Source organism: Tuber melanosporum (assembly GCF_000151645.1).
Source record: "Tuber melanosporum whole genome shotgun sequence assembly, scaffold_18, strain Mel28".
Classification (NCBI taxonomy): Eukaryota; Fungi; Ascomycota; class Pezizomycetes; order Pezizales; family Tuberaceae; genus Tuber; species Tuber melanosporum.
The window spans coordinates 1,118,460-1,144,116 of NW_003298841.1; the positions used below are offsets into that span (position 1 = coordinate 1,118,460).

The following is a 25,657-nucleotide window of genomic DNA, read 5'->3' on the forward strand; positions in this document are numbered from 1 at the left end:
TATTATTATTTTACTCTAAAATATACATAGCAGATCATTGATCATTAACCATTGATTGTTGAGAGGTGGTAGTTGAGGGTTGATCGTACACTCACACGTGTGTGAGTACGAGCGCCGTTGTCAACCCCACCCCACTATCCCATGGCGCAACCGCAATTAAACATGTCTCAAATCATGAACACTTCTGACCAGGCACTGTAGAAAAAGTACTTAGAACAAAGCGTGAAGAACCTATCCTCCTTGGCCACATTGGCCTCCTTATATAGTGTTCTTCCCACCCATAGCCATGTGACCCAAAATGGTCACATGTGCGAAACCAAATCATAACAAACTAGTTATGTGACCAAGATGGTCACATGCTTAAAACCCATGACCTCATAGCGAGGTCATGTGCAAAAACTCATAAACCAATTATAATACAATAAACAAATCATATGACTCGACTGAGTCATATGTGTGAAACCCATAACCTCATAACGAGGTCATGTGCTAAACATAAATCATATGTGCAAGGCATACCTGCAAGGCACACTCGCAAGGCATACTCATCAGGCGCACGTCCCATGACTCATATTTGAGCCATGTACGAAAGCATCACAAATCCTACACATAACAAATCATATGACTCAAATAAGTCATATGTGTAAAACAATAACATACCTTTGACTCATAACCATGTATCACGTGAAAACCTTTTCCTCGCCAAGCCACATTCATGACAGGTTCTACCTATATTGACCATATCATATGGCCAAATCTGCATCCATGGTGGCAGTTTTTGCATTCTACCGGACAAACAAATTCTGGTTACATATACTTCCAACAGGATAACGCTTCTGCTCACCGATTTCGTCTCACTCAAGCAGTAATGCAAGAGCTTAGACTAGTGAACTACCTTTTACCTTAGCCTGCCAGCTTTTCTAACATGAGCCCAATTGAAGGTGTATGGTGCTTACTTAAGCACCGCAAAATGCAACTTCATCCAAGACCACCTTACCACCCTTGAGCTTCACCAAGCCATTCTCCAACAGTGGGCTGATATCTCCCCTGCAGAGATTGAGAATCTTACCTCTTCTATGGAAAGTCGAATATCAGCACTCCGCGAGTCTCATGGTGGGCATACTCCGTTTTCGATCCTTTCAAAAAGCAAATGTGGAGTGTGAGTGATCGGTAGCTAAAAATTGAAGTACCCGTTCACATATCCCCCTTTCACTATTGAGGCAAACTTTTTTCTCTTTCATTTTTACCCAAGTCTTTATGGTATTCTTTGCTTCAATTTTATTCTCGTAGTATTATTATAGGCCTACTTTTACTTGGACTCTTCTTTGAGTATTATTTTCCCCTATGCTTTCCCCTCATCCTGCTTATTTTATCAGTATCTTTATCCTCACTTCATAGTAACAGCTGTTTCATACCCTCTTTTGTGTATTAAAACCCGACTGGTAATCATATGCTATCACTCAGTGCAACGTAGCTGCTCTCCAAGATGTTTGGCAACACTGTGATTTTTCCAGACAACCTTATCTTGCGATCTCTCCGATCCCTGTTTTTTTCCACCCTTAGTTTCCGATTTTTAAGGACACCCCCGAGTACATGGACTCGAAGTCTACCCATCCTAACGTTATCGTAAATACCGGTACTCGTACTGGTCCAAGTATGATACTTATGCTGCCAAGTGTGTGAACTAGGCTGAGAAGGATACGTGAGGTCTACTGTAGCCTACTCGTAAGGTTAGTTAGATCTCAGACCCCATCTTGCTCCGCAGCGCAGCACGAGTAATTTACCATTAGACTATCAGTGGTACTCCCGACCCGATTACCGTATGGAACTCCATACCTGTATTATAGGGTAATTAGAATAACCACACAGGTACGGTAAGCCCCCTCCCACCAAAATTGATGCGTGGTGCCAAATCAACAACCCACACCTTATTTATTTATTTACACATACAGTACGCTTCGAGTACAGTACCGCACAATACCAGTACCATACCAGTACAGTACAGTAATAAAGGGACAGAGGGGACACAACCCGTAAATAACTTCCCGCCGCACCATTTCGAGTGAGAGTCTAATAAGAAGCGGATGCGAGGCAAAAGCCCCCTCCCCTCCCGACCCGCATGATGATAACGATATGATACCACGGCGAAGGGAAGGGAAGGGAAGGGTTCTTCTTCTGCCTGTTGACCGCATAAACGGCGCTGCACGATACAGTACCGGTAACCGTAGGGGCAGATTTGAATCTGAGATGGATGATGACATGTATGGTACTATGATAGAATCCGGTTTTCCGGCTCAATTCCTTCGTCTGCTACGGATACCGGGAACCTTCGAAGCATAACTCGAGTACTTACTTGCTACTTGCGCGGTGCATTTTTCATGCGTTGTTTTTCATGCGTATTGTATGTATGGCATTGGTACTGCATCGTTTGGAGAAGAGTATGTACTGTACTGTACCTGCTTGTATGCTTATGCTTATGCTTGATAGCAATGGCCTCGGGCGTTACTCATGATATGCGTGCCGACTACCGAGGCGCTGTTTTCATTCCGCATTCACAATTATGGACTCTGTGGAAATTACAGTGATTGGGTGGTCGGGGAATTTTGGGTAAGTTCCTGAGAAGTGCGCTAGAATGAGACGAACAAACAAAGAAGTGGTCTGGATTCCAGTCTGATACAATATTATGATTCCAGGGCCTTTCACTTGTTTGTACTTATGCTTGGGCATAAAGTGACGTGCGGGTCCCTAGCGAGCTACCTGTAATGGGTTGAGTGAGCGAAGGAGGACTCTTTAACCTGAACTCCATTGCGAGATTTATAGTTTTCCTTTGTTCAATGGAAGTTTCACCCCTGGCCAAGGTACTCGTGCTGTATCATGCTCGGAACGCGTTCCCGACAAAGCTATTTACCGCTCTCACGCATGCCTATTATAACGTGTTCTGCCCATGTGTACTGGTACAGTACAGTACCGGTATTGTATCATAACTGTAGACTATTTAGTCCATGAGAGTCCACCGGAAGGGGGAGAATTTGTTGTACCTCGGGCCTTCGGCCCTTCATATGAACTTCGGGCGCAAAACACCCGGATCCTGGGTCCTGGCTCCTTCTCTAACAGGTAGAGAGGGCTTTGATGGTCTCTCTCTCTTTTCTTTTTCAATTTCTTCCGCGTGTCGTCCACCGTAACAGGAACGGAAGGCGTTGGGGGAGGGGGGGAAGGGGGGGTGGACTGGGTATTTGCTTGTTGTGAGGTAGTCTATATCATACAATTCAAGCGAATTCCTTTCTTTTGCTCCTTTTAAAAACTCTGATACCGTACCATATCACACACGGCTAGATGAGATCCCTCCCCAGGCTATTGTAGACGGACTAATCCGGCATTCGGTAGAGCAGAGCAGATCCACAAAGTACGGTAGAGCACAATGTGCTGTACACGAGTACAGTACAGTGCGAGTACTGTACGAGTACATTTGCTCTGTACCTTTTCAGTATGATACCTATATCTGGCAGAAAGTTATCTGAAAATGCCGAAATTCCGTAGGGGAAATGGAAAAGAGTTATCCGAAGATGAGATAGGGGTTTTTTCTTTCTTTCTTTCGCTGTTTGCCCGGTTGTGTAACGAGAACCCGCATTTTCAGATACCTTATTGCCAGATACAAGTGCATGCGGCGTAGTACCGGTGGTGCCGTACCGTATTAACCTGGACAAGAGCAACTCGTCTTAGGGACAGGGGACCTTGGGATTTCCCCTCCGAGCAGACTACTGTACTTAGTACTCGTACAGTACTCGTACAGTATTGTAACGAGTTGTTGTCTTATTGCTTTGCCGGTATTTTCTCCAGTCTCCCCCTCCATCAAAATAGGAAATTTTGACGTCCCGGCGGGGCAAATTGCTCTTACAGTATCCAAGTCAATAAACATGGGTACTGTACTCGAGTACAGTACTCCTAGCACAGTAGTCACTCGTACAGAACCGTCGGAGCGAAGATATGGAGCAGGGTTTCCCTTCCCGAGAAAGGAAAATGGAGACGGGGTGCTAAAAACTTACCGCCGATCAATATCAGCAACTGTTCTATAACTTGTCATTATCATTATCATGATTCTCGTCATCAGCATTAGGGGAGTTTTCAGATAGATAGAGGGATTAACGGGGGGGGGTGGTCAACACGGGGGCGGTTAGACTCCGGTAGATATCGTGCAAGTTTTTGTATTGTGTCACACACGGGCGAGAGAACACACAAATGACAAATGGGTAAAAAAAAAAATTCTTTCAATAATAATCTTTTGTTTTTTTTTACTTGTTACAGTGCTGACAGCAAGCACCCGAAACATTCGACCTCGAGTCTTGCACTTGAATACTGTGCGAGTACCGGTACGGTAACTTATGGTCGCTCTGATGCGCACGGACAATTTGACTACAGTACGAGTACGAGTACTGTACTCCGAGCACTGCACTCGAGCACATTTACTTGATTCGCGTGCTCGGGTACTTATTGCCCATAGCACGTACGGCACCGCGCACAATTATGATATTAAAAATGTGCACCGAGGCTTTCTCCATCTCAAAGGGATTTTTGGAGTCAGTCGCGGTGAAGCCGTTCAATATCTGGTATTTCGGTGAATTTCCTTCTTGCTCTGCTTTCGTGGGGAAGGAAGGGAAGAAGGAAAATGACGCCTCGTCACAAGCAACTAGTCATCATCTATCTACCGGTACTGTCCCGGTACTGTTCTGGTACTGTTCACTACTCACGGAGATTACCAAGGCTTTCGGGTGGCAACAAGACTTGACTGCGCACTTAGCGTTCTTACTCTTCCGAAAGTGACGATGGAGAGAGAGGGCTGGCATCACAGTAATCGGGCGTCAGGAGCGAAAGCGAACGGGAAAAGAATGGGAGGAAAAATCTTGAAAAGAAATGTTTCCTGAAACGCATCGGGCGCTGCACGGTGGATGAGTGGGGGTGAAACGAAGGGAGCGAACTGTCAGCCCTGAGTACTTCTTGTACGATATGATGCTTGATGCTCGCTAAAAAGGAATCATATATGGTTTGTGGTGGTGACATTTGTCGCTCCCGTGTTGCTGTCGGAGAGTCTGTCAGGTCCCGAGGGAACGGGCACACACGTTCCTGCTCGTATCAGGAGGGGTTGAGAAGGTAAAATAGATAGATAAATAAATAGATGATGATGATGATGATGACGATGATGAGGATGAGGATGATAAATAATGAAGAATGGAGAGTTATTTCAAACATAAAAATACAGCTATCGCAATTCTGTTGTCCTGTTTAGAAGAGAGAAAGAAAAGGTTAAAAGTGTCCAGTCGAGTCTCAAGTCATCCCAACAGGTGTCAGATACCGGTACTCGAGTACGAGTAGTATTCGTACTTTTGAACAAGTATGTTTATGTAGGGAAGGTGAGGAGGTGTGGGTGAGGGTGAACGTGAACCTCAACCACTGGATCCATGTGTGTGCGATGTTTGACGCGAAGAGATCAGGCATCGAACGTCATCTGTATGGAGAGGTCAAAAACTGCGTGATACGGTAGGGTATGGCAATGGCTAACTGCATGGATGCAATGGCATCCCGCCGTACTGTAAACCGAGTAGATACACATGATGATCCATTGAAGGTGATGATGGGTGGTGATGATGAGGGGTCCGGTTTTCGACAGAGCTGGAGCTGATTCTGATGCAGTGGAGATGGTAGCTGAAAGGTCGTTGGAGGGGGCATATGCCCTCGAACCAATCTTGCATAAAGGACCTGTTATTTGATTCTCTACCGTACTCGAGTATCATACTCCTACTCCTCCTATCATACCCAACCCCACGAGCCACCATCACAAAGGGAGGAGAGGCGGAGAGGAAAAAGGAAAAAAGGAAAAGAATAAAAATGAAATAACAAAGGTGCAAAAGGGATCATAATATTATGTTCTTTTGGCGCGAAAGGTAATAATCCTTGCCATTCGTGGCCAAAAGTTATGGATTATTTATTTTTTCCGTGAGAGCCGCACCAAATTGCGGTAGGAGAGAGTGAATTGGAAAGTCCTAGCGCCTCCAAAGCGTTTGTTGAACTCTTACGGGCTGCAAGAGGGGAGAGCTTCAGGGGTTTGTGTGGATGGATATGCATTGTGCTACATACAGCATACAACTATGTATCATACTCACTCACTCACACTTGCATCCTTCCTGCTTAACCTTACTCGAGTATAGGCAGCTGGGCACTGAATGAGAACGGTCGGGAAGAAGATTCCTTCGTTGCGACTCGTTACTCGCAACAGTGAATCCCAGACATGGTGAAACACGTCCAGGTCTAATCTTCTCAACAACCAACTCCTCCCCCCCTCCCTCCAAGTTCCTTTTCGTTGTGTCTCTTTCCTGGTGCTTCTCGCTCTTCTTGGTATTTCCCTTCAAATTCATACCCCTCCCTCTCACCACCACCACCACCACCCCCCCAGTCCGCCCGTAACCGCCGGGCTGTCGTTCAAACCCCCCCCCCGTCCTCCCACCCACCTAACAACCACCCTCGTCCCTTAAGGGATTCTGAACGATTGGTTCGCGGCGGAGGAACTGGTTCTAACCCTGGACTCCCAATTGTTCTCTGGCTTGCTCCGCTCACCCTCTTTCTCGCCATTCTATTTGCTTGCTTGCTTGCTTGCTCCTCTCTCTCTCTTCCTTTTGGTTTGCTTTCTCTCCCACCCCTCCCTTCTCATAATCTCCAAAACACCACCCCCCTCTTCCTCCATCCTCTCCCCTTCACCCTCACCCCTCCCTTTCTACCTCACCCTATTTTGGCTCTGCGAGTCGTTTCTCTTCTCCGCTTTTCCCCTAATTCCTACTTTATTCTCTTCGTGCGCCCCCCTCAGCTCTTGCAGTCGTGTCGCTGGTGCTCTTTTTGCTGCAGGGCTACGCTTTGTTTGGTGCCCGATTTAGTCACTGCAACGACTACCCTCGACTAAAACGAAAAGGCGTTAAGAAACGCCTTTTACCGGATCCAACCCCCCCCTCTACTATAATTCTGGTTGTAGGCCCTCTTGGACGAGTAGCCTGCTCAACTACTGGTATATTCGTTCCCCTACACGTTCCACGCATCAGATCTTCGTCTCGAGTCTCCTCCCTTTGACCTTTTGCAGTTGAATCTGTTTATATCTCGAAACCTCGCTTGTGAGGAGAGCAACCTGCTTTGTCGTGGCCGAGTAGATTCATCGATATATACATTGCTCTTCCACCCTTTTTTTTTTTTTTTGTTTACCCTCGCTGCTGCTGCTGCTGGTCATCAACAACCATGGCTCTACTCGCGCCGAAAAGTCAGTATGTTCACAGTAGTTCACACCTCCATGCTACACCTCCTACGAGTTCGGCTCTTTCTCAAGCTTCCCCAACAAATTCTGAATTTTCTGACGGTACAGGTGTATTAGATGATATTCGGTAAGATCAACTTTGTAATCGTATCTGTTGCACTATTAACGCTCTTGTAGATCTTGGGATGAGCGAAAAGTTGGCGGTTGGCTGCGGGATATTGGTTGCTCCAAATATGAGGGTGATTTTTCGAGTATGTTTCATCCGAGGACACGAACCTAATGATGTGCCGTGGCGGCTAACGGAAGATTTGGCTCTAGGTAATAATATCAACAGGAGAGGCTTTGTTGGAGTGTGATCATTCGGTTCTCAAGGAATTAGGGATAAAAAAGGTCGGGGATCGTGTGCGAATATTTGTTGCGATAAAAGCCCTGAGAACAAAGGCGTATGGGAATGGCAAAAAGCGCAATAGGGTGAGTTTCCAAGAATTTGGGTGGATGCGTCGAAAACGTGCTTACAAACTCTTCAGGATACCTTGGCTGCTCTTGATAATATGAACGGAATGCCACCATACCGTACCCCGACGCAGTCGCCGTATCACCCGTCTCCCTCTCAGAGTAATAAACGGTATTCACGAGCTCTTCAAAATGACATATCTTCCACCCTCAATAGCAGCTCATATAGTCGTCCCGATAGTCCTAGCGACTCGGAATACCCCCGATCTTATCCGCGGAACGGGAGTGCTCGCAACGTTATCAGTCCACCGCTAGAATCTGGCCGTTCAAACTTTGGCCCCCCGACTCCGGCTTCTGGTTCTTCTTCTCACCCGACAAAAACACCCAGGACTCCCCATGACTACAGCAAACCTCCCCAAGCGGTCGCCAATTCCCCTCACCATATGAAGCCAACTCACAGACAATCTCCAAGTCTGGACAAGGGAATTATGGGTCAGGATAATGTTAGACAGGTGAGTTTGTGGAAAAACCCGTCCCACCTGGTCAGTCCTAATTTTAGCTCAACAGGATGCGATCAAGGTTATTGGTGATGGTGGTCAATATCGTGTTATTAACATTAGTGATTGTAACACTCCGGAGACACTGATGCGTAAGATTATCAAGAAGTTTGGTATTAATGACCATTGGCCAAGTTGGGGTATTTATAGTATTGTGGATGAAAACGGGAAAGATGCAGCCAGATGCCTTAGCGATACTGAACTGCTTCGGATAGCCCATGATGTCAATCGGCCGGAGCGCACCAGGCTTATATTAGGGAAAAAGGTGGCTCCACCCCTGCCTTTATCCTCCGAATTTCGTGTCGCTCAGCAAATTGCGAGGGAGCAGCAGGATATGGCGCAAAAGAATTCTTCGGCGGAGGCCGTCTACGGGAACGCAAACAACTCCAAGGTCAAGGCCCCGTTTGGGTCGGATCTTCGTGATATCCCCTCATCTCCAATGAGCACTTCAAGTCAGCTGTCCCCGGCTTCTCCTACCGCGACAGATCCAGCCTCACCTAGGAGTCGAGATTCGGGACCTAGTCGCAAGGCATCAAAGAAAATCACCGCCTTCTTTGGGCAGCGCCCGCCTAGTGAATTGATCAGTTCAAATCTGGCGGAATACTTCCCAGATCATGAGCACAAGGTTTTGGAGAGGACTGTTCGCAACTCAATGAGGCGCTCCGCCAGGATGAGCAGATACAACAATCGTTTCAGCGTTGCTACTACCAGGAGTTATGCGTCAAGTCTGAGTGATGCCCCACCCGTTCCAAGCGTTGGGGATGCTTGGTTGAATGCTGCTAGTCCGATCATGTCAAATGTTCCCAGCAGGGTCCCGAGACCACTGTCGATCCGAAAGTCGTTCTTGCCTTCAACATCCTTTTCGGAAAATCGGGATTCACTTGGGGCAGTCCCGGAGGATGGAGAGTCATCGCCTATGGGCTCTGAGCGGAAGAGTTATATGTCTTTTGATAGCGCTAAAGAGGATTCTATTAGAGATTCCGTCAACGTTATTGTCACAGATACCGATACTGGGAGTACCATGGAGAGCTATTTGGACACCCATAGCAACGCCTCTACTCCAGCAACTGAAGTCGACCCCCATGCGGCCAGTATGCTTGGCCAATTCTTGAGTGCAGGGGAGTCGGAAGAAGAGGAGGAGGATGGTGAGGAGGAATACCAGGAAGATAGCTGGGGCGGTTTGAGGTGGATGAAGGGAGCACTAATTGGAGCTGGGTCCTTTGGAAGCGTTTTTCTGGCATTGAATGCCTTGACTGGAGAGCTTATGGCTGTCAAGCAAGTCGAGATGGCATCCGGTGGCAAGGAAGATGCTAGGAAGAGGAGCATGGTAGAGGCCTTGCAAAGGGAGATTGAGCTTCTCAAGGATCTCCAACATCCCAACATTGTCCAGTACCTTGGATCCAGCGACGAGGATGATTCACTCAATATTTTCCTTGAATACGTTCCTGGTGGATCTGTTGCAGCTCTACTTAACACCTATGGTCCACAGAAGGAGCCCCTTATCCGCAACTTTGTCCGCCAGATCCTTACTGGTCTCGCTTATCTCCACAACAAAGACATTATTCATCGCGATATCAAGGGTGCCAATGTTCTGGTTGACAACAAAGGTGGTATCAAAATCTCAGATTTCGGTATTTCCAAGAAAGTCGAGGCTGGCCTTCTTACCTCGTCGAGCCATAGGCCTTCTTTGCAGGGGTCGGTTTTCTGGATGGCTCCAGAAGTTGTTAAGCAGACCTCTTATACTCTCAAGGCTGATATCTGGTCGCTTGGGTGCCTTATTGTCGAGATGTTCACTGGAACTCATCCTTATCCCGATTGCTCTCAGCTACAGGCGATCTTCAAGATTGGCACCGGAGGATCTGCGCCAGCCATCCCTTCAAAGTGTTCGGCGGAAGCAAAGCAGTTCCTTTCTCGCACCTTCGAGTTGGATCATGTCAAGAGGCCCACGGCTGACGAATTATTGCTTAACCCCTTTTTGAATCCGATGGTTGGACAAGGTCCGATAGGGGAATGAGGCAGGGTTGGCTTTTTCGACATGGAGTGATGACCTGTTATGATGATGGCTGGGTTGTATTTGGTGTCTGATTTTATTTTTATTTTTATTTTTAAAAAAGGTTCGATTTTTATACTTTCTTGTTTACATTTTTTCCCCGTAGGGGGTCCTAGTCGGCTCTGCCTTTCGTGTGGATCTTAACTTTTTTCTTGTTCTTTTTTTCTTTCTTTCTTTTCCACTCACTTTTTTTTTATTCATCTTGCATGCATTATTTCGGGAGAGATATCCGATGGGTTGTCCGGGGATTTTTTTTCTTCTTTTTTCCTTTCTTTCTTTTCTCTGATATACCATTTTCTGCTTTTCTCGTTATCTCTGCATCGCCGGCAATTACCTAAACGCTTTGGGTCTCATCTCATTCTTTTTCTCTCTAAATAATCTGGGCGGTTCTAGCGATGGATATGGTGTCTGAGGAAGCCTTGTTGGGAGTTTTAGGTACGGGTTAGGCATGGAAGGAGGCCTGGTTTCTATGGCCTCCATTACGGCAGTAATATTTTTGACCTAGTCTAGCTAGAGGTCACATCAGTGAAATGGCTTATGAAGAGGCTTATCATACTTATGGAATCTATTTTTTGGGGGGGTGAGATGTGATTCTTTCTTTGGGCAGTTGCTACGGGGTCCCTGACCTCCTGCCCAGCTAGAGTGTATGAGTGTATGTCTGCTGTACTAGCACACGTACCCAAATCATTTGGGGGTAGTGTTCTAACATGCATTTAATGGGATCATAGGCGCTGCATATTTAGGCGCCGTGGACTGGTCAACTGTCTGGTGATGCCACCCTACAGCACAGTATCATACAGGACGGGCGTCGTCACGAGTGACAGAGGCTCACTTTGGCTGCTATTTCAGAATATCATACTTCGTTACTGTTAATTAAGTCATGACCATAGTGGTGGACCTATTGGAGTATAAGATCATCGGCATTGTATTATATTATGGATGATATTTTTCGTAGTATGGTTTATTTGTTTGGCACGCTACCGTATTATATCATACCAGGTTATTGGGCGTTCTGAACACCAATTGACCGTCGATTTCAATAATTTAAATTATCCTGGTATCACCGAACCGGTATACAACCAATCGATCAAGCTTGCCATATTCCCCTACCGATAGATGCAGTATCACTAATATTTGGTGTGGATGGACCCTTCCTCCTAACCCTACGGTATTCTACCTCCTTATCATACATTTCTTTTTTCTCCACCCCTCCTTAACTTAAGCCTATTTCTATCACCGCTTCAGCCCGGTCCGTGTAGAGCTCCCCTCCCCCTCCCCAAACTTTCCCTCACCGCAGAGGAAAAAGACAATACTGTACCGTCTATACGCTATTATTATACAGTATCGTGCCGGTGGTTTTTTTGTCGGCAGATACTTTGGTTCCTTGAACATCCCTCAGGTCGATCACTTCGACATCACACTGCAGTGGAACCACCGCTCTTTCGCTTGCTATGTCGCTTTCTCGTTTGATGAGCAAACGGGAGAAGCGCCCGAGTCCGCTCAAGAGGGATAAGCCAGATAAGGTATGTGCATTCCGGCCGCGGCGTATTGTTTTCTGTCTCTCCGGGGTGGTCATGCCCCTAGATTACCTGGCCCTCGCTGCTTCTTCGTCCTCTTTCTCTGTCCCCCACCCCCCCTTCCGCCCTGCTACTCCGGCCCTAATTCTTCTCTCACATTCAATACTTCTTCCTTGCTATGGGGGCGATAGTAGATCGAGAGTTTTTTTCCATCAAAAACTAACGGAGCTATGCCGAACCCTCCCTGGATACAGCCTCGTCTCTTCTGCGGCGACCTCTACGGGGGCGAAGAAAAACCGAGAAAGTCATTGCCTAAGCCAGGCGATTCTACCGGTACAAATGTAGTAGTTGAAATGTTCTGGAATTACCAGAGCATCCTCGCAGCCGCTTGGGGGGTTCACTCGAGCTTACCAAGAGTGTCTATGCAGGTGACGGAGATTGCGAATGAGCTGGCGAAAGTGGGCATCAAGGTTGAGGACCGGACGGTCCAGCGGGTGCTACGGGGTCGCTACGCGAACGGGAATGTCGAAAGGGCGCTGCAATTGCTCGTAATGATTGAGGACTCCAACGACGGCATCGTCTCTAGGGTCAGGGACGACGTGAAGATTCTGGGCGCGGAGAATCATGGCGGGGTCACTTGTTATCTGGATACGCTGCTGTTTGCCATGTTTGCCAGGCTGGACGCTTTTGAGGTGGAAGCCCTTTTTCCTTCCCCTCCCCATGCCTCCCCTTTTGTTTGCTGGAGGGGAATGGGCTTTTGGTTGTCACGTTGGCTGAACCGGGTTTCCTGCAGGCTATGCTATATAATGTGTTTGACGAAGATGACGAGAAGCGAAGAAAGCTCGCAGCGCTCTTGCGACTGTTTGTGAACCTGCTGCGCTCGGGACATTTGGTTACCACGGATATAGTAGGGGTCCCCTCTCTTGGTGTTAATTGAGAAACCTATATAACTCTTCTCTCCCCCTCGTTTTTTTAGATCAGCCAGATACAGCACTCCATTGCGGAGTGTGGTTGGGAGGAAGCTTCGTCACCTCAGCAGCAAGACCCTTCGGAGGTTTTTACTTTCATCACCGATACACTTCAGCTGCCCTTGTTGACGGTAAAAGTTGATATTGCCCACGGGGGCAAGGAGATAGTTGAGGATGACCACAAGTTCATATCTGAGAGGCTCTTGAATGTAGCTCTGCCCGATGAAGGTGCTGATCCTAGAGATCCGATACCTCTAGAGGCCTGTCTTGAAGGTTTGAATACCTCTAGAACGGCTGGTTGGGCCAGTGAGTACATGAGCTTATTCGTGTGTAGAATATTTTAACGGACGTGTGGACGTTAGGCGTCAACTAGAGCGTAGAGCAACCGCTGATACGGTGCATTCACACGATGTGGAGAAGGGTTCGGCACTTCATATCGAGACTGTGGACTTAGGTAGTTCACCGAATACACCTGCAGCTACCCCGATATCCTCACAACCTCCTCCCCTCGCTTCCGCTCCTTCTGTCCTTGGGCCTTTAGCGGCGGGAAAACCTTTGCTTGTGAGGACGGTTAAAGTTGAGGGCGAAATTGAGAGCGAGGATGGCAAACTTAAGAAGTCTACCACCTTACGGAGGGAGATGCTGCTGCCCGCCTGGTGCTTCTTTAGTGTCTTACCTTTCTACACCGATACCTTACCTACCCCCGCACCAAAGACCTTTGCAGAGCACTTTTCGGCAAAGCGACCTGTGTTGGGGCTATGCCTGAAACGGTATTCTTGGAATACGACCGGTGGGGCGCGAAGGGACCATCGGCGAGTGGACATCCCATTGCAAATTGCGTTGCCTACCTTTGTGGCTGACGATGAGATGGGCGGAGACGATGATGGCCCGCTATACGGGAACTTCAAATTAGTACTCCAATCGGCCGTGTGCCATCGTGGGAATTCAGTTCATAGCGGCCATTACATTGCCCTGATAAGAGGAGAGGATAATAAGTGGCTGCGTTTTGACGATTTAGCATACGCGAACAGGGTCTCCGAGATAGAACCCGAAAGGGCATTCGAGGAAGAGAGCCCTTATCTACTATTTTACCAGGTTCAGCCTATAGAGGATGACACTAGCGCTACAACACCTAGCGTAGCCTCAACAATGGACTACCCTCAGGAAAAAAGATGGTCAATGATATCTGGCGCATCCGAGGGCTCTTGCGCGCCAGACTTGGAAGTCAACGGGAGTTCCGCCGAGTTTAATGGCGACGAGCCACCAACATTCAATGACCCACCGGTTTACGAGAAGCACGACAGGCTAGAACACAGCTCATCACCACCTCCACCATACATCGTCGAGAGCAAAACCTCCCAACCATCCCCAACAAGGTCCTCCCCGACAACGCCCGTCCCAACAGTGCCCTACAGATCCCTCCTAGATCCAGAAGCAGGTCTCCGACCGACCTCCCGTTCCAACAACCGCCCGGGCTCCAAAGACGGCGCCCCCGTGGCCCGCTCCTCCAGCCGTCGCTCGAAAAGCGAAGTGTCGGATAAACGCTCGAGCTGGGCATCGGTCCTAATGACCAGGGCCAGAAGCCAGGACAAAGAAAAGGGCCGTAAAAGTTCGGAATGGGCGAGAATCGGAACGCCGGCTTGGTTGGGCGAAGGTGGGACTAAGGGGGAGAGAAGGGAGTCTGAGTCGTCGTCGTCGTTGGGAGAAGCGGCAGTGGTGGTAGATGGGGATGAGAGGGATAGTGTGAAGAGTAAGGGGAAAGAACAGGGATTGAGAGAGGCTGTGTTTAAGGCTATGGAGAAGAAGGGGTCAAAGGAAGGGAGAGAAAAGGAGAAGGAGAAAGGCAAAGGCAAGGATAAGGGCAAAGGCAAGGAGGCGGTGAGGAGGAAGGGGAGTAAAGATAAGGATTTGAGGGAGTGTATCATTCAGTGACCACTACTCAAGTGCAACTATGGAGTGGCAGCGGCAGCGGCGTGCGTTCGCCATCTGTTTTTCTCGGGTTGTTTTTCTTTTGTTCTTGCTAGGGATCTTGTCATGTCCACGGAGTTTACGGGCGGTTTGCTTGCTGGATTACCACTGGGAGGGATATATCTTTTTCTTCTAATATAGAAAGACAAAATAAGAGCACCTGTTTCTCACGTGTGAGGGCTCTTTTGTGAGGGTTGAGTTATGTTATTATGTTTTCCCTCTGTCTTCTCTCTTTTTTCTTTTTCTCTTTTCTCTTGGGATGGGATAATGGCTGGGTGGTTAAGGTCTTGCTAATGATAGAACGCCTATCACCAAAAAAATTAAAAATTAAAAGTCGGGGGGTTTCCCGCAGGTGACTTGGTTTGGTGCTACTGGTTTATGGTAGGTGTCCCGGTTTGGCGGTGGTTAAGAGTAGGTGTATTATTTTGGCTGTGAATGGTAATTTAATTCCTCTCATATACTTGGATCACTCGCGAGTTATGAAATTGGAGTATGATGCCGTGGCATCGTGTGTGGCTTATATGGATGGGCGAAGCTACTTACAATCTCTTGGGACATTTATATGAGATGATAGGTACTCGAGTATACCCTACGAGTACAGTACTCGTAGCTATACAAAAACACTAGGGATGGCCTGAAGGAAAACTGCGGAGCGTTTGTAGGAGGGTTAAAGTATAGTACGGTATCATCTTCCATCACTGTAGTGTCTTTGTGACTTTAGAATAAGCATAGTTAGCCTAGGTCGCGTATAGTACCGGTATCATACGTCGTTAGTTTGAGCAGTTCCGAAATTTATGACAATACTCGAATAGACTACTCGTAGCAGGTTTTGGAGTGGCGGGACCCTAAGGTATGATACCGGTACTTGTGTCATATCAAGCCTCAGTACTACACGAAGGTTACCCTCCTTCCGACAGTGAGTTTCTTGGGGCACCACGACTTCCTCTTTCCTTCTTTCCTCCCCAACTTTTCCACCAAGCCCCACAAGCACACAACTCACCCCCAGCACACGAAAAGAAAATAAACACTCAACCGAAATATGGGCTCCGTCGTCCTCCCGCACCTCAAAACCGGCTGGCACGTGGACCAAGCCATAATGTCAGAGGACGACCGACTCGTCGTGATCCGCTTCGGGCGCGACTGGGACCCGGACTGCATGCGCCAGGACGAGATCCTCTACCGCATCGCGGACAAGGTCAAGAACTTTGCTGTCGTCTACCTTTGCGACATCGACGAGGTGCCCGACTTCAACAAGATGTACGAACTCTACGACCCGCTCACCATCATGTTCTTCTTCCGCAACAAGCATATGATGTGCGACTTTGGTACCGGGAACAACAACAAGATGAATTGGGTACTGGAGGATAAGCAAGAGTTGATTGACATTGTGAGTAACCAAGTGAGGGGAGGGGATGGTGGAGATAGATGCTGATGGTTTCCCCCCCCCCCCCCAGATCGAAACGATTTACAAAGGTGCGAGAAAGGGTCGTGGATTGGTGGTTAGCCCAAAGGATTATAGTACTAGATATCGGTACTAGGTTGTGCCGATTTTTGTTCACTTTCGCGAGGAGTTCGATTTGGATGGAATGGAATGAGACGGGGTGGGATGAGGACGGGGTCTTAATGTTAGTATGCACGTTTTGTAACACTTTACGCTTTTACGAAATTGCAATTTGTTAATCCTATTTTCGCAGAGGTTTTGTGCACTGTGGTGGTTGGTATGAAGCTTAGTGATTGTGTTGCTGTTTTCTGGATTGATGCTAGGTAGGTAGGTACGGTATCATAGCTCTCCGTACAGTAGTGATTGGATCGTAGATACTAACTTGATAGTCAAAAAGTCCCCCCCCCCCAAATTCCCAGCACTAAGTAGATATCCCGAACTCAAATATGTATCCGGTTAGGGGGGTTGCAGATATCATACTCGTAAACTCACAACGTACAAACCTCCATCACTAACCCACAAAAACAAACAATATAGCAGCACAACCCATTGACATTGACCAGTCCAGTTTTAATTTTTATATACCCGCTATATACTACCGTCAATCCAACCCGGCATTTCAGATCATAATCAGTGCCCACCTCAACCGCTACGCATCAGAGCACAACATATCTATCACCGGTATACCATATCTTTCACAAATTCTACCCCCAAACTTAGCGGGGGAGGGGGGTGGTGATGTAGTCAACTAAATTCATCGCTTCTCACTCGACAAACTTTGACTTCCCATTACGATACTCCCTCCTCCTCCTCTAGCAATGGCGTGACACACCTGAAAAAATGCACTCTGTTTGGATGGACTGGACCGGGCCGGATCGGATCGGCTCCGGTAGGTATTTTGACGGTGTCTGGATGGATGGAGCCGATGTTTCCCCCCCTTCCGAAACCAAGATACATATCATACGTGTTTGGTCATTTGGCGATCGTGTGGTTCGGGGTGCTGTGAGTGTGTTGCTTTGTAACTTTGCTGGATAGGCTGCTGAATCGGGCTGTGCAGTACTGTACGATCCCCCCCCCACTCCTCCCGCTCTATTCTGAAGGTATCATACTGTACGGTACATAAATTCGGGGGGGGGTGCGAATCGTCGTTGGTCGTAGGTCGTGTTGTATGGTACCTCGTCTCAACAGAGCAAAACAGCGCCAGAATGGTAATAAAAATAAAATAAAAATATCAGCATGAGTAATCATTCAAGTTCGGTGTAAACCAGTTCGTGAATTCTCACCAAATTAAATTGAATAAATAACTCCTGGTTGTATACCTATGGGAGATATCATTTTTGGTGCAAATGGACGGCCAACGGTTGGATATGTCACTGAGCTGTACATTACCGTGAATTTCTATCGAGTGCTTGGTCTACGCACCCATACATTCAATTTCCTGTCTCATCCCACCCATCTCATCTCAATTTCCATCCTGCTATACATAGCAGGTAAGCAAGTGAGCTGCCCAAAAGAAAGAAATGCGCTAACTTCGTTGGAACAAAAACAACACAAGAAAGGAAGGGGATGCAAAGAGAGAGAGAAAGAGGGGGAAATGTGAAACCACTGGTAAACGCGAATATGAAAATGAAAATCAAGCTCTCGCAACACAAGAACGCCCAAACCGAGATTCCGAAATCTGTCGTGTCGAAGAAGGATAGGATTTTTTTTATATTTTATTTTTTTGAGTTGTAGCGAGATAAAGTCAATGATAAAAACTTCTACTCCCATCCATGTAATAAATAGATAGCATACTTAGAAAACAGTGGAATGCATGTAACTACTTTTTACATTGACATGAGTGAGTTTTGCGCGTACGCCATGGCCTTGATCGGGGGATGTTCGACGGCGTCAAAGACATTGTGTTCCAGTTTGTAATCCGATCCTACGTTGATGTAGGCACCCTTATTTCCGGAGGTATCGACGTAGTTTGGTGCAGAGAAGACTGCGATTGTTAGAACGTATCTAGTCAGTTAAGCTTGGGGCGGGAGAGGTTCCGTACCGGTGATACACCGTCCATCGTGCTCCACCTCGTAGCCTCCCATCCGGACCTCGTGACTTCTGATAATGGCTTCTAACCCATTGCGCTCGCAGAAAGACTTCGTAACGTCCGGACCAAATTGCTGACCAACACCACGCTTGCTAGGTCTGCGGCCAGGGTCAGGCTGTGGATCGGTCCACAGCATCTCCATCATTCTAAAGGTAGCCGATTAGTAACCGAAATCCTCAAACCCGAATAGAAAGGGAGCATACAGTCCTTCCTGTCCAGGTTGCTTCTTCAAGTGACGGTTCAACTTTCGGATGTCATCTAGATTAACCTTATCGTCGGAGAACAACCCTCCATGAAGAACCAGGTACTTGGAGCCAACTAGCGTAGCTAAAGGCAGAGCGCTGAATGCTTCCGAGAACAATTTGAACATGCGCTCATTGTACTTGGCTTTACACTCTCCCTCAAATCCGTAAACCCTGTTCATGTCATCCGTCTCATGATTGCCACGATTTATGTAGAAGTTGTTGGGGAAGAGCCATTTATAGGAGAACAAAAGGAAAGCAATCTCAGTGGACCAAGATCCCCGATCAACAAAGTCACCGTTAAATAAATATGCGTGCGTCTCTGCCGGGAATCCATTGCGACGGAAGATCTCCAACAGATCGAAATATTGACCTGTCACTCATCAGCATGATTCGGGTGATGTTGAAGAGCCAAAATACCATGGGTGTCCCCGCAAATTGTCATCTTATTGCCGTCTGGGATAGTGACTTCTGGCATGGTTGGCTCGGCGTAGAATATCTCCTTCGCCTTGAGGATAATCTGGTATGCGTATTTCTTATGAATTGTCTTGCCGTTCTTAAACCTCTCGATCATATCGTCGATGAACTCCTGTGTCATCTCCTTTTCGAGGCGAACGCCGTCGTACTCATTCTCAACCACTAAACGCTCAAAAAATTTAGAACCTTCAACCTAAGGTTTTTGCGTTTCCTCTTCCGGGGTGGGGAAGCACGGGCGGGCTCTAACACACCTATAGAATCCAGATCTAGACCCTCAGCAGCAGATGGTGGATCACTCTGCTCGATAGCCTTCAGGAAATCAATCTTCCGAATAAGCTTCTCGCATTCGTTCATTTTTAGTCGGGCATCTTTGTCGTTTGGAGCTAAGCACAATACCGCCGAAGCAATCCGCCCCCGAGAATATTAGCCCCCCATCGAAAAAGACCGAAGGAATCACCGGAGTTTCCCAGAACAGGTCCCCAGAGATCGCAGTATAGAACCTTTTTTGCAAACAGTCCTGAAGTCCTTAAGAGCCTCCTTGTACTTCAAGAGTGCCACGTTGGAGATTGCCCTTCGGTAGTAGGCCTTCGAAACCAAACAACCGTCAGCAATCAAAAACCACACTATAGCCTCGCCCGCATCTCTTGTTCTTAAGCTCAAAAACAGTTTCCACAGACCTTAACGGATGCCGGATCTATCTCAATCGCCTTTGCTGCGTCCTCGATGGCGGATCCGTACGCTTCCATCCTTATATGTGCCTAGGGTAGAGTTATGTCGCCGATAAGTCCCCGAACAACAAGCTTTCCCGATAAGAAGGTAAGACTATATACTTGGGCCCTATTGGAGTAGAATAACGCTTGGTTCGGATCGAGCTCTATGGCTTGAGTGTAGAAGTCAACCGCAGTCTGCGATCGCCATCATCAGCCTGAACAAATCTCCCCAGCTCCGTTCGCTCTCCACCAAACTAAGGAAAGGAAACAGAGTAAACTGTTCAGATAGTTACCTTCCAATCTCTACTAGCTATCGCAGCATTCCCCTTGGCTTTCAACTCTAGCGCCTCCGTTGAAGCACTCGTCATTTTTATTGTTTTCGGAATTTTCCGGCGAAGGTTCTGGTGTAGAGGAATGTAATGAATTCCGAACTGGTCCGTGCTTACGCAGTTTTTAAGGGACGGCAAAGCGGTTAGTTTCGAAGATAAAGAAGAGAGGGATCTGGAGAAGGAGATAGTGGGGAATGATAGAATAAAGATGGAGAACACAGGGTCCTAAAGAGGTGGTGGGGGAAGAAATTCCCAAAGAGGCTGACGGTGAGGATTGGTTTGGGTGGTTGTTCTTTTCTTTTTCTCACAAGAATAGCGGAGAGCACGTGATAACAGAGCGCCTAAACTCTGACAGGGTTATGAGTGATATCGAGTCGAGTCACGCAACGCTCAGGGGCGGGCATTCACAGTCAAGATACAGATAGCAGTCCTCTCGGGTGTAGGGTTTTTTCCCTATAAAGGCGGCGTTTCAATTGTGTATGATATCATACTCGAGCGGTGAACATTCGGGTTATCATGCTCATTGAAACCTAGATAATGACAGTACCTGTTTTTGATACAGTGGTGTAGCCGCAAAGAGGAAGCTACGTGACCGCGAGTTACATCCTCACATACTATCACTCGTACTTTAACCCCAACAACCTTATCAAGCCAAGAGTAAACCAGGATAGTGAAACGAAACACAACGATGACTTGTTTCGTGTCACTGTACTTTGGCCTGAGGTGGCCTATCTTAAAACTTTAGAGTCTTAGGCCTTGCCGAATGAAGGAGGGTGGGTATTGGGAGGGCTTTTTTTTTTTGGCGGGAGAGTGATATCATGCATAGAAAGAGTACAATTTTTTGGTATCCTTGTGTCAAGGGGTTTATGGGAATGGTTCAATGATATTATCGGGAAATATAAGTGCCAATATTTTTGAAATTTGGGTGTAACAGCACTATCCGTATCATAGTTCTTGGTATTTTTCTGCATAGACACCCCACGAATTGGTGAGTAGACCTAAAAGCTTGAACTAAGTCTCAATCTATAATACCGGTATGGTGGTATGGCGCTGTGCTTGGAAGAGTTCACTAATCTAATGACATCTTAGGCTCGGATACTGCCTTCCGCTCCATGGTATTTTTGAAATATTTCTCTCAGTGGATAGGTAATAGAGGCCTCCACCTCGAACACCTCGAACACCTTTCTCTCTTCCCACAGCCACCATCTAATATCAGAATAGCCACACCTTTCCTCAATTTGTTTCCTGGGGATGTTCTGGATGTTTGTTTTACTGGAGTAGAAGCTCATACTTTGTTACTGAACCATTAGCTTTCGAACATAGAGATATCATAGAAGGGTCTCCTGCCGGATCCCTTTCCTTCTGCATAGGTCGTTATCCGGATAATCTAGATATGATACGGTCGATAATTGGCCAGGACTCTTGTGACATTGTAGGGTGTATTCTGAGCACCTGGTCGACCCAAAGTCAGTAGCAGGGCTCGCGAAAACCCGATATGAAGGCTGGATTGGAAGGCAATTCCCGTGTCTATGCTCTGGGGCACATACTTAAGTCTAAAATATCACGGTGGAAGTACAGTACCCTTCGCCCTGAGGCCAGTAGTAATCGACTCTGACGACTATCCGATTCTCGAGTCTGGATGCCCAGCGCATAATAAACTTTCTTTATTTCTGTTTTAGAATAAAATTGCTCAATTACTTCATCTATCTTCAAGTGGTTACCATCTCGAGCAGAGCCTTTCTCCTACTAATTAGCAATACCTATTGTATCGTATTATGACAAAGGCTAACAATTTGTTGTGGGTTAGGTTTGGCTGCTCCCGCACCGCCAAGCCATGATCTGGATCCAAACCTTGCGTCTGGGCAGGGACAGTACCGGTAACTACTTTACCCCTGCGCAATAACAAATCCAATTCTAGAAAACCACCAGCCTAATCACCCCCAAGCCCACCCACCGGTGCTCAGAAACACCCTCTACCTAATATTGTTATGGCCCCTTCAATCACAGACAACAACCTTTCCATCCCGGATGCCGGCTCTGCGTCGGAGGTCACAGTCGCATCTGTCGCAGAAGCTCAAACCATCTCCGCAGGTTGGATCCCTCCATCAATCAATCCAGGAGTCACAGTTTGTACTAACGAACAACAGACGAAGTAGCTCTCTATGATCGCCAGATCCGACTATGGGGAATGGAAGCTCAGGCTAGGTATATCTTCTCACCTCCTTTTTTCCCCTCCGGTTAGACCTGACAAACAGCTTAGAATGCGCAATGCCCACATCTTAGTAATAACCATAAAAGCCCTCTCCAATGAAGTTTCGAAAAACCTGGTTCTTGCTGGAATTGGCTCTTTAACGGTCCTAGACCCCGGAATTGTTACCGGGGAGGATCTGGGCTCGCAGTTCTTCATAAGTGAGGAGAGTGTTGGCTTGAATGTTTGCTGTTCCCTTTCCAAAACATCTGGGAATTAGCTGATTGAGGGGTAGAGAGCGGAAGCGGCAGCACCGGCGTTGCAGCGATTGAATCCGCGTGTAGCGGTTAACATAGATACTTCGGACCCTAGGGGTAAAGATGCTGAATTCTATGGCAAGTTTGACATTGTTATTGCGACGGAATTGGACCTTGACTGTTTGGTATTCTATCCTCCTTTGACCCCCCAGTTGGTATATTCTAACGTTTAGTCTAAGATACACGTGAATGATATTACCCGTGAGTGTAATCGTCCTTTCTACGCCGCGGCATCATACGGGATGTACGGGTATATCTTTGCAGATCTGATAAGGCACGACTTCATCATGTATATACCCCCACCCAAACCCCGCACCATAAGCTAATGTGTATCCGTGTATCCCAGCGAGCGCGAAAAATCCAACATGAGAACCGAACTCAAACAAGAAACCAAAACCCGCTCTGTAATAGCCGTCAGCGAGAAGAAGGAATCTGGGAAAACAGTCGAATTCGTCACAAAACAAGAACTCTACTCCCCCCTCCGCTCCGTCATCTCAAGCAAGGTAGACTCAACCTGGCGTCCCCGCCGCCGCCGCATGGTCCCGAATGTCCTCCCGGGTGTGAAAGCTCTCTGGAAATTCCAGCAAGCTCACAATCGCTTGCCAGAAGCCAAACGCGAGGACTTTACCGAGATGACAAGATTGATCATGGAGGCTAACCGTGATATGGGCTTACCGAACGATATCGTCAAGTCGTGTTTTATCGCGCCATTTGTGGAAAACGCTACGTCGGAGGTGGCCCCCGTTGCGGCGGTTCTGGGCGGGATCCTGGCGCAGGATGTCATTAATGTTCTCGGGAAGAGGGAGCAGCCGTTGCAGAATTTTTTGGTGTTTGATGGTGATACGACTGCTACGCCGATTTTGGCATTACATCCTGAGGGAGAAGAGGATGGCGCTGCTTAACTGATTGTAGGGAAAGGAGGTGGAGGAATTGGAATATGCTTAATAAATTCCCGAAAACGGGGGCTAGCTCTAATTCCTCCGTATCGTTAGGCCAATCATTTGCTCTATTAGACCGAGGGCAAACTAGGCGAACCGACCCACTCCCGTATACCATAAATCCTGATCCTGACCCTAACCCTATGGATCTTATACTGTACATCATAATATCATATGGTATCATATTATGATACATTATCGTGCTCAGCAATGTCTATCGCCCCCTGCCCATCAAGAAGGCATTAACCCCATTCAGAAACGTCCTAGCAGGATTAACCTCATCCCTAGCCATGGTAACCCAAGCCAGCCTCCTCCGGATGTATGTCTTATCAACCACCCCCTTCCCCTCCCCGAGCTTCCTAAACTCCCCGTCATCATCATAATACATACACAACAACACCAGCGCAACGCAAGCCGATACGTGCTCCCCGCTATCGCAAGTGATAAGTATATTCCCTGCAGGATTAACGATGGAGGAGGTAATTTCCGGCAGGAGTTTTATCAAGAGTTTTGCGCCGGGGGAGTTATTTGGGATGGGGTGGTGGGATGGCATGGGCGTGATCCCCTCTGTAGGGGGGAGGGGGGAAGGTGACGTGCAGATTATGTGGTCGAAGGTAGGTGTTAAAGGGAGGGTTGGTATAGCTGATGTTGGGGCGATGGATATGTTTGTCCGGCCGATTCTGGTGATTTTCGAATCACCCAACGTGTTATCTAATAGTGGTGGAATGTTCTTGATTGCTTCTAGGAGGTCTTGTTCTGGTGTGGACATTATTTTTGTGTGGTGGTGCCAGAACAAAGCTGGTGTTAGGCCTGATTCCTGCTTGCTATCAGCGATAGTCCTAAGGGATGAGGGGGTGTAAGTACAGTAGCCCATCCCTCATGGTCGTCTCCGGCACCTTGGATGTACTCTCCTTCCATACCCTCCCCGCGTGTCATTTTCGATGCGGTTAGGAGGATGATAGGGGTAAAATCTTTGAATTCGGGAGGTGATACGGGGAGCGTAGACTCTGGGGATACCCATATCGGGCGGAGGGGCTTTATGATAGTTTGTTTGTACGTCGACAAATTCACACCTAATTCCTGTTACTCCACAAACCATCAGTCCGACCATCTACAATCATATTCAGATTAGAATTCTACCAAAAATCTCTCCACAAACCCCGGCACCAACCGCTCGATCTGTACTCTCTCACTCCCTGAAACCATCTTTTCGGAGACATACAATCCACCAAACTCCCGACCAAACAAACACCAATTCACGACCGCGATCCAAATTGGCACCGTCCTACTCAGCGCATCAGGGAACCTCTTCCCCCGTCTCGTCGAGTCCACGAGGACAACGCCACCGCACCTCCCCACGCGCTCCAAAATATGCAAGTTCAGCCTCCGCAGACTGAAACCCCATTGCCCCGGGTGTCCGTCGGTGCTCTTGAAATACGCACTCGTATTGCTTCCCCTGTGCTCTGGCGGGACGTACCAGTCACCCGCCCGGGCGTTGGGTATAAGCGGGAGGGCGTATGCGGCCGCAACGCTGAGGACAAATTGTGAGTCTGCGGTGATTGATGTGAGGCGGTTTCTTAGGCTGCGGGTCTGCGTGCGGAGTGAGTTTTTTAGGGAGGAGTGAGTTGGGCGGATTGTTGATAGGAGGTCTGGGGTTAGTGTGAAGGTGTATTGGGTTAGGTCTTCGGGTTCTGGGCTGGAGGTGTCAAGTTCTTCGGGCTCGATAGAGGTCAGTTCTGTTTTTGTTGTTGCGATTAAGGGGGTCATTTTGAGATGTGATGGGTTGCTCGGAGGCATTGTTGCGAGATTAGGGGCGGAAGTGATACTGGAAACGGTTTGATGCAGCTCCAGGATTTCTTTTTCGAAAGGCTTACTGTAGCCGGGATATGAAGGTGGGGCTTGGTGGGGTGGAATTTTTTCCTTGACATTTCTCCCCTCTGTCCCATCTCCTTTCAATGTGAGGGGCTTGTATCATATCATACTCGTACCAAGCTCTTAACCACGCACTGGAACGGGTCATACGGATTTCATATTTTAATCTCACAGCAGCAATTTATCGCAATAATTAGAATAAATAAATAAAATTTGAAGTGTAAATAAGAATAGCAAGTAGTCAAGTACTCTT

General features: G+C 47.6%; 6 protein-coding genes; 4 read left to right on the plus strand and 2 right to left on the minus strand.

The window, feature by feature from the left end:
- Positions 1–6,419: 6,419 nt before the first annotated feature.
- On the plus strand, positions 6,420–10,892 carry GSTUM_00005262001 (uncharacterized protein). XM_002837259.2 has 4 exons: positions 6,420–7,572; positions 7,607–7,759; positions 7,816–8,233; positions 8,289–10,892. Exons 1-4 carry the CDS (start codon positions 7,522–7,524, stop codon positions 10,310–10,312), a joined length of 2,646 nt encoding a protein of 881 aa, XP_002837305.1. The 5' UTR covers positions 6,420–7,521; the 3' UTR covers positions 10,313–10,892.
- A 1,203-nt stretch (positions 10,893–12,095) lies between these two features.
- Positions 12,096–14,765, plus strand: GSTUM_00005263001 (uncharacterized protein; the record flags this gene model as incomplete). The annotated part of the gene is made up of 4 exons (XM_002837260.1): positions 12,096–12,557; positions 12,659–12,772; positions 12,842–13,106; positions 13,168–14,765. 4 exons carry the CDS (start codon positions 12,096–12,098, stop codon positions 14,763–14,765), a joined length of 2,439 nt encoding a protein of 812 aa, XP_002837306.1.
- Positions 14,766–15,778: 1,013 nt separating this feature from the next.
- On the plus strand, positions 15,779–16,496 carry GSTUM_00005264001 (uncharacterized protein). XM_002837261.2 has 3 exons: positions 15,779–16,188; positions 16,256–16,426; position 16,496. Exons 1-2 carry the CDS (start codon positions 15,841–15,843, stop codon positions 16,337–16,339), a joined length of 432 nt encoding a protein of 143 aa, XP_002837307.1. The 5' UTR covers positions 15,779–15,840; the 3' UTR covers positions 16,340–16,426; position 16,496.
- Positions 16,497–17,657: 1,161 nt separating this feature from the next.
- Positions 17,658–20,297, minus strand: GSTUM_00005266001 (uncharacterized protein). XM_002837262.2 has 9 exons: positions 20,054–20,297; positions 19,881–19,955; positions 19,728–19,808; positions 19,551–19,635; positions 19,302–19,433; positions 18,994–19,212; positions 18,535–18,946; positions 18,284–18,477; positions 17,658–18,226 (listed from the first exon to the last, which is right to left on the minus strand). Exons 1-9 carry the CDS (start codon positions 20,126–20,128, stop codon positions 18,069–18,071), a joined length of 1,431 nt encoding a protein of 476 aa, XP_002837308.1. The 5' UTR covers positions 20,129–20,297; the 3' UTR covers positions 17,658–18,068.
- A 1,684-nt stretch (positions 20,298–21,981) lies between these two features.
- GSTUM_00005268001 (uncharacterized protein) lies at positions 21,982–23,496 on the plus strand (the record flags this gene model as incomplete). XM_002837263.2 has 6 exons in its annotated part: positions 21,982–22,180; positions 22,237–22,294; positions 22,350–22,521; positions 22,573–22,719; positions 22,774–22,883; positions 22,941–23,496. Exons 1-6 carry the CDS (start codon positions 22,078–22,080, stop codon positions 23,494–23,496), a joined length of 1,146 nt encoding a protein of 381 aa, XP_002837309.1. The 5' UTR covers positions 21,982–22,077.
- A 26-nt stretch (positions 23,497–23,522) lies between these two features.
- Positions 23,523–25,329, minus strand: GSTUM_00005269001 (uncharacterized protein; the record flags this gene model as incomplete). XM_002837264.2 has 3 exons in its annotated part: positions 23,523–24,349; positions 24,397–24,612; positions 24,673–25,329. 3 exons carry the CDS (start codon positions 25,327–25,329, stop codon positions 23,747–23,749), a joined length of 1,476 nt encoding a protein of 491 aa, XP_002837310.1. The 3' UTR covers positions 23,523–23,746.
- Positions 25,330–25,657: the final 328 nt, after the last annotated feature.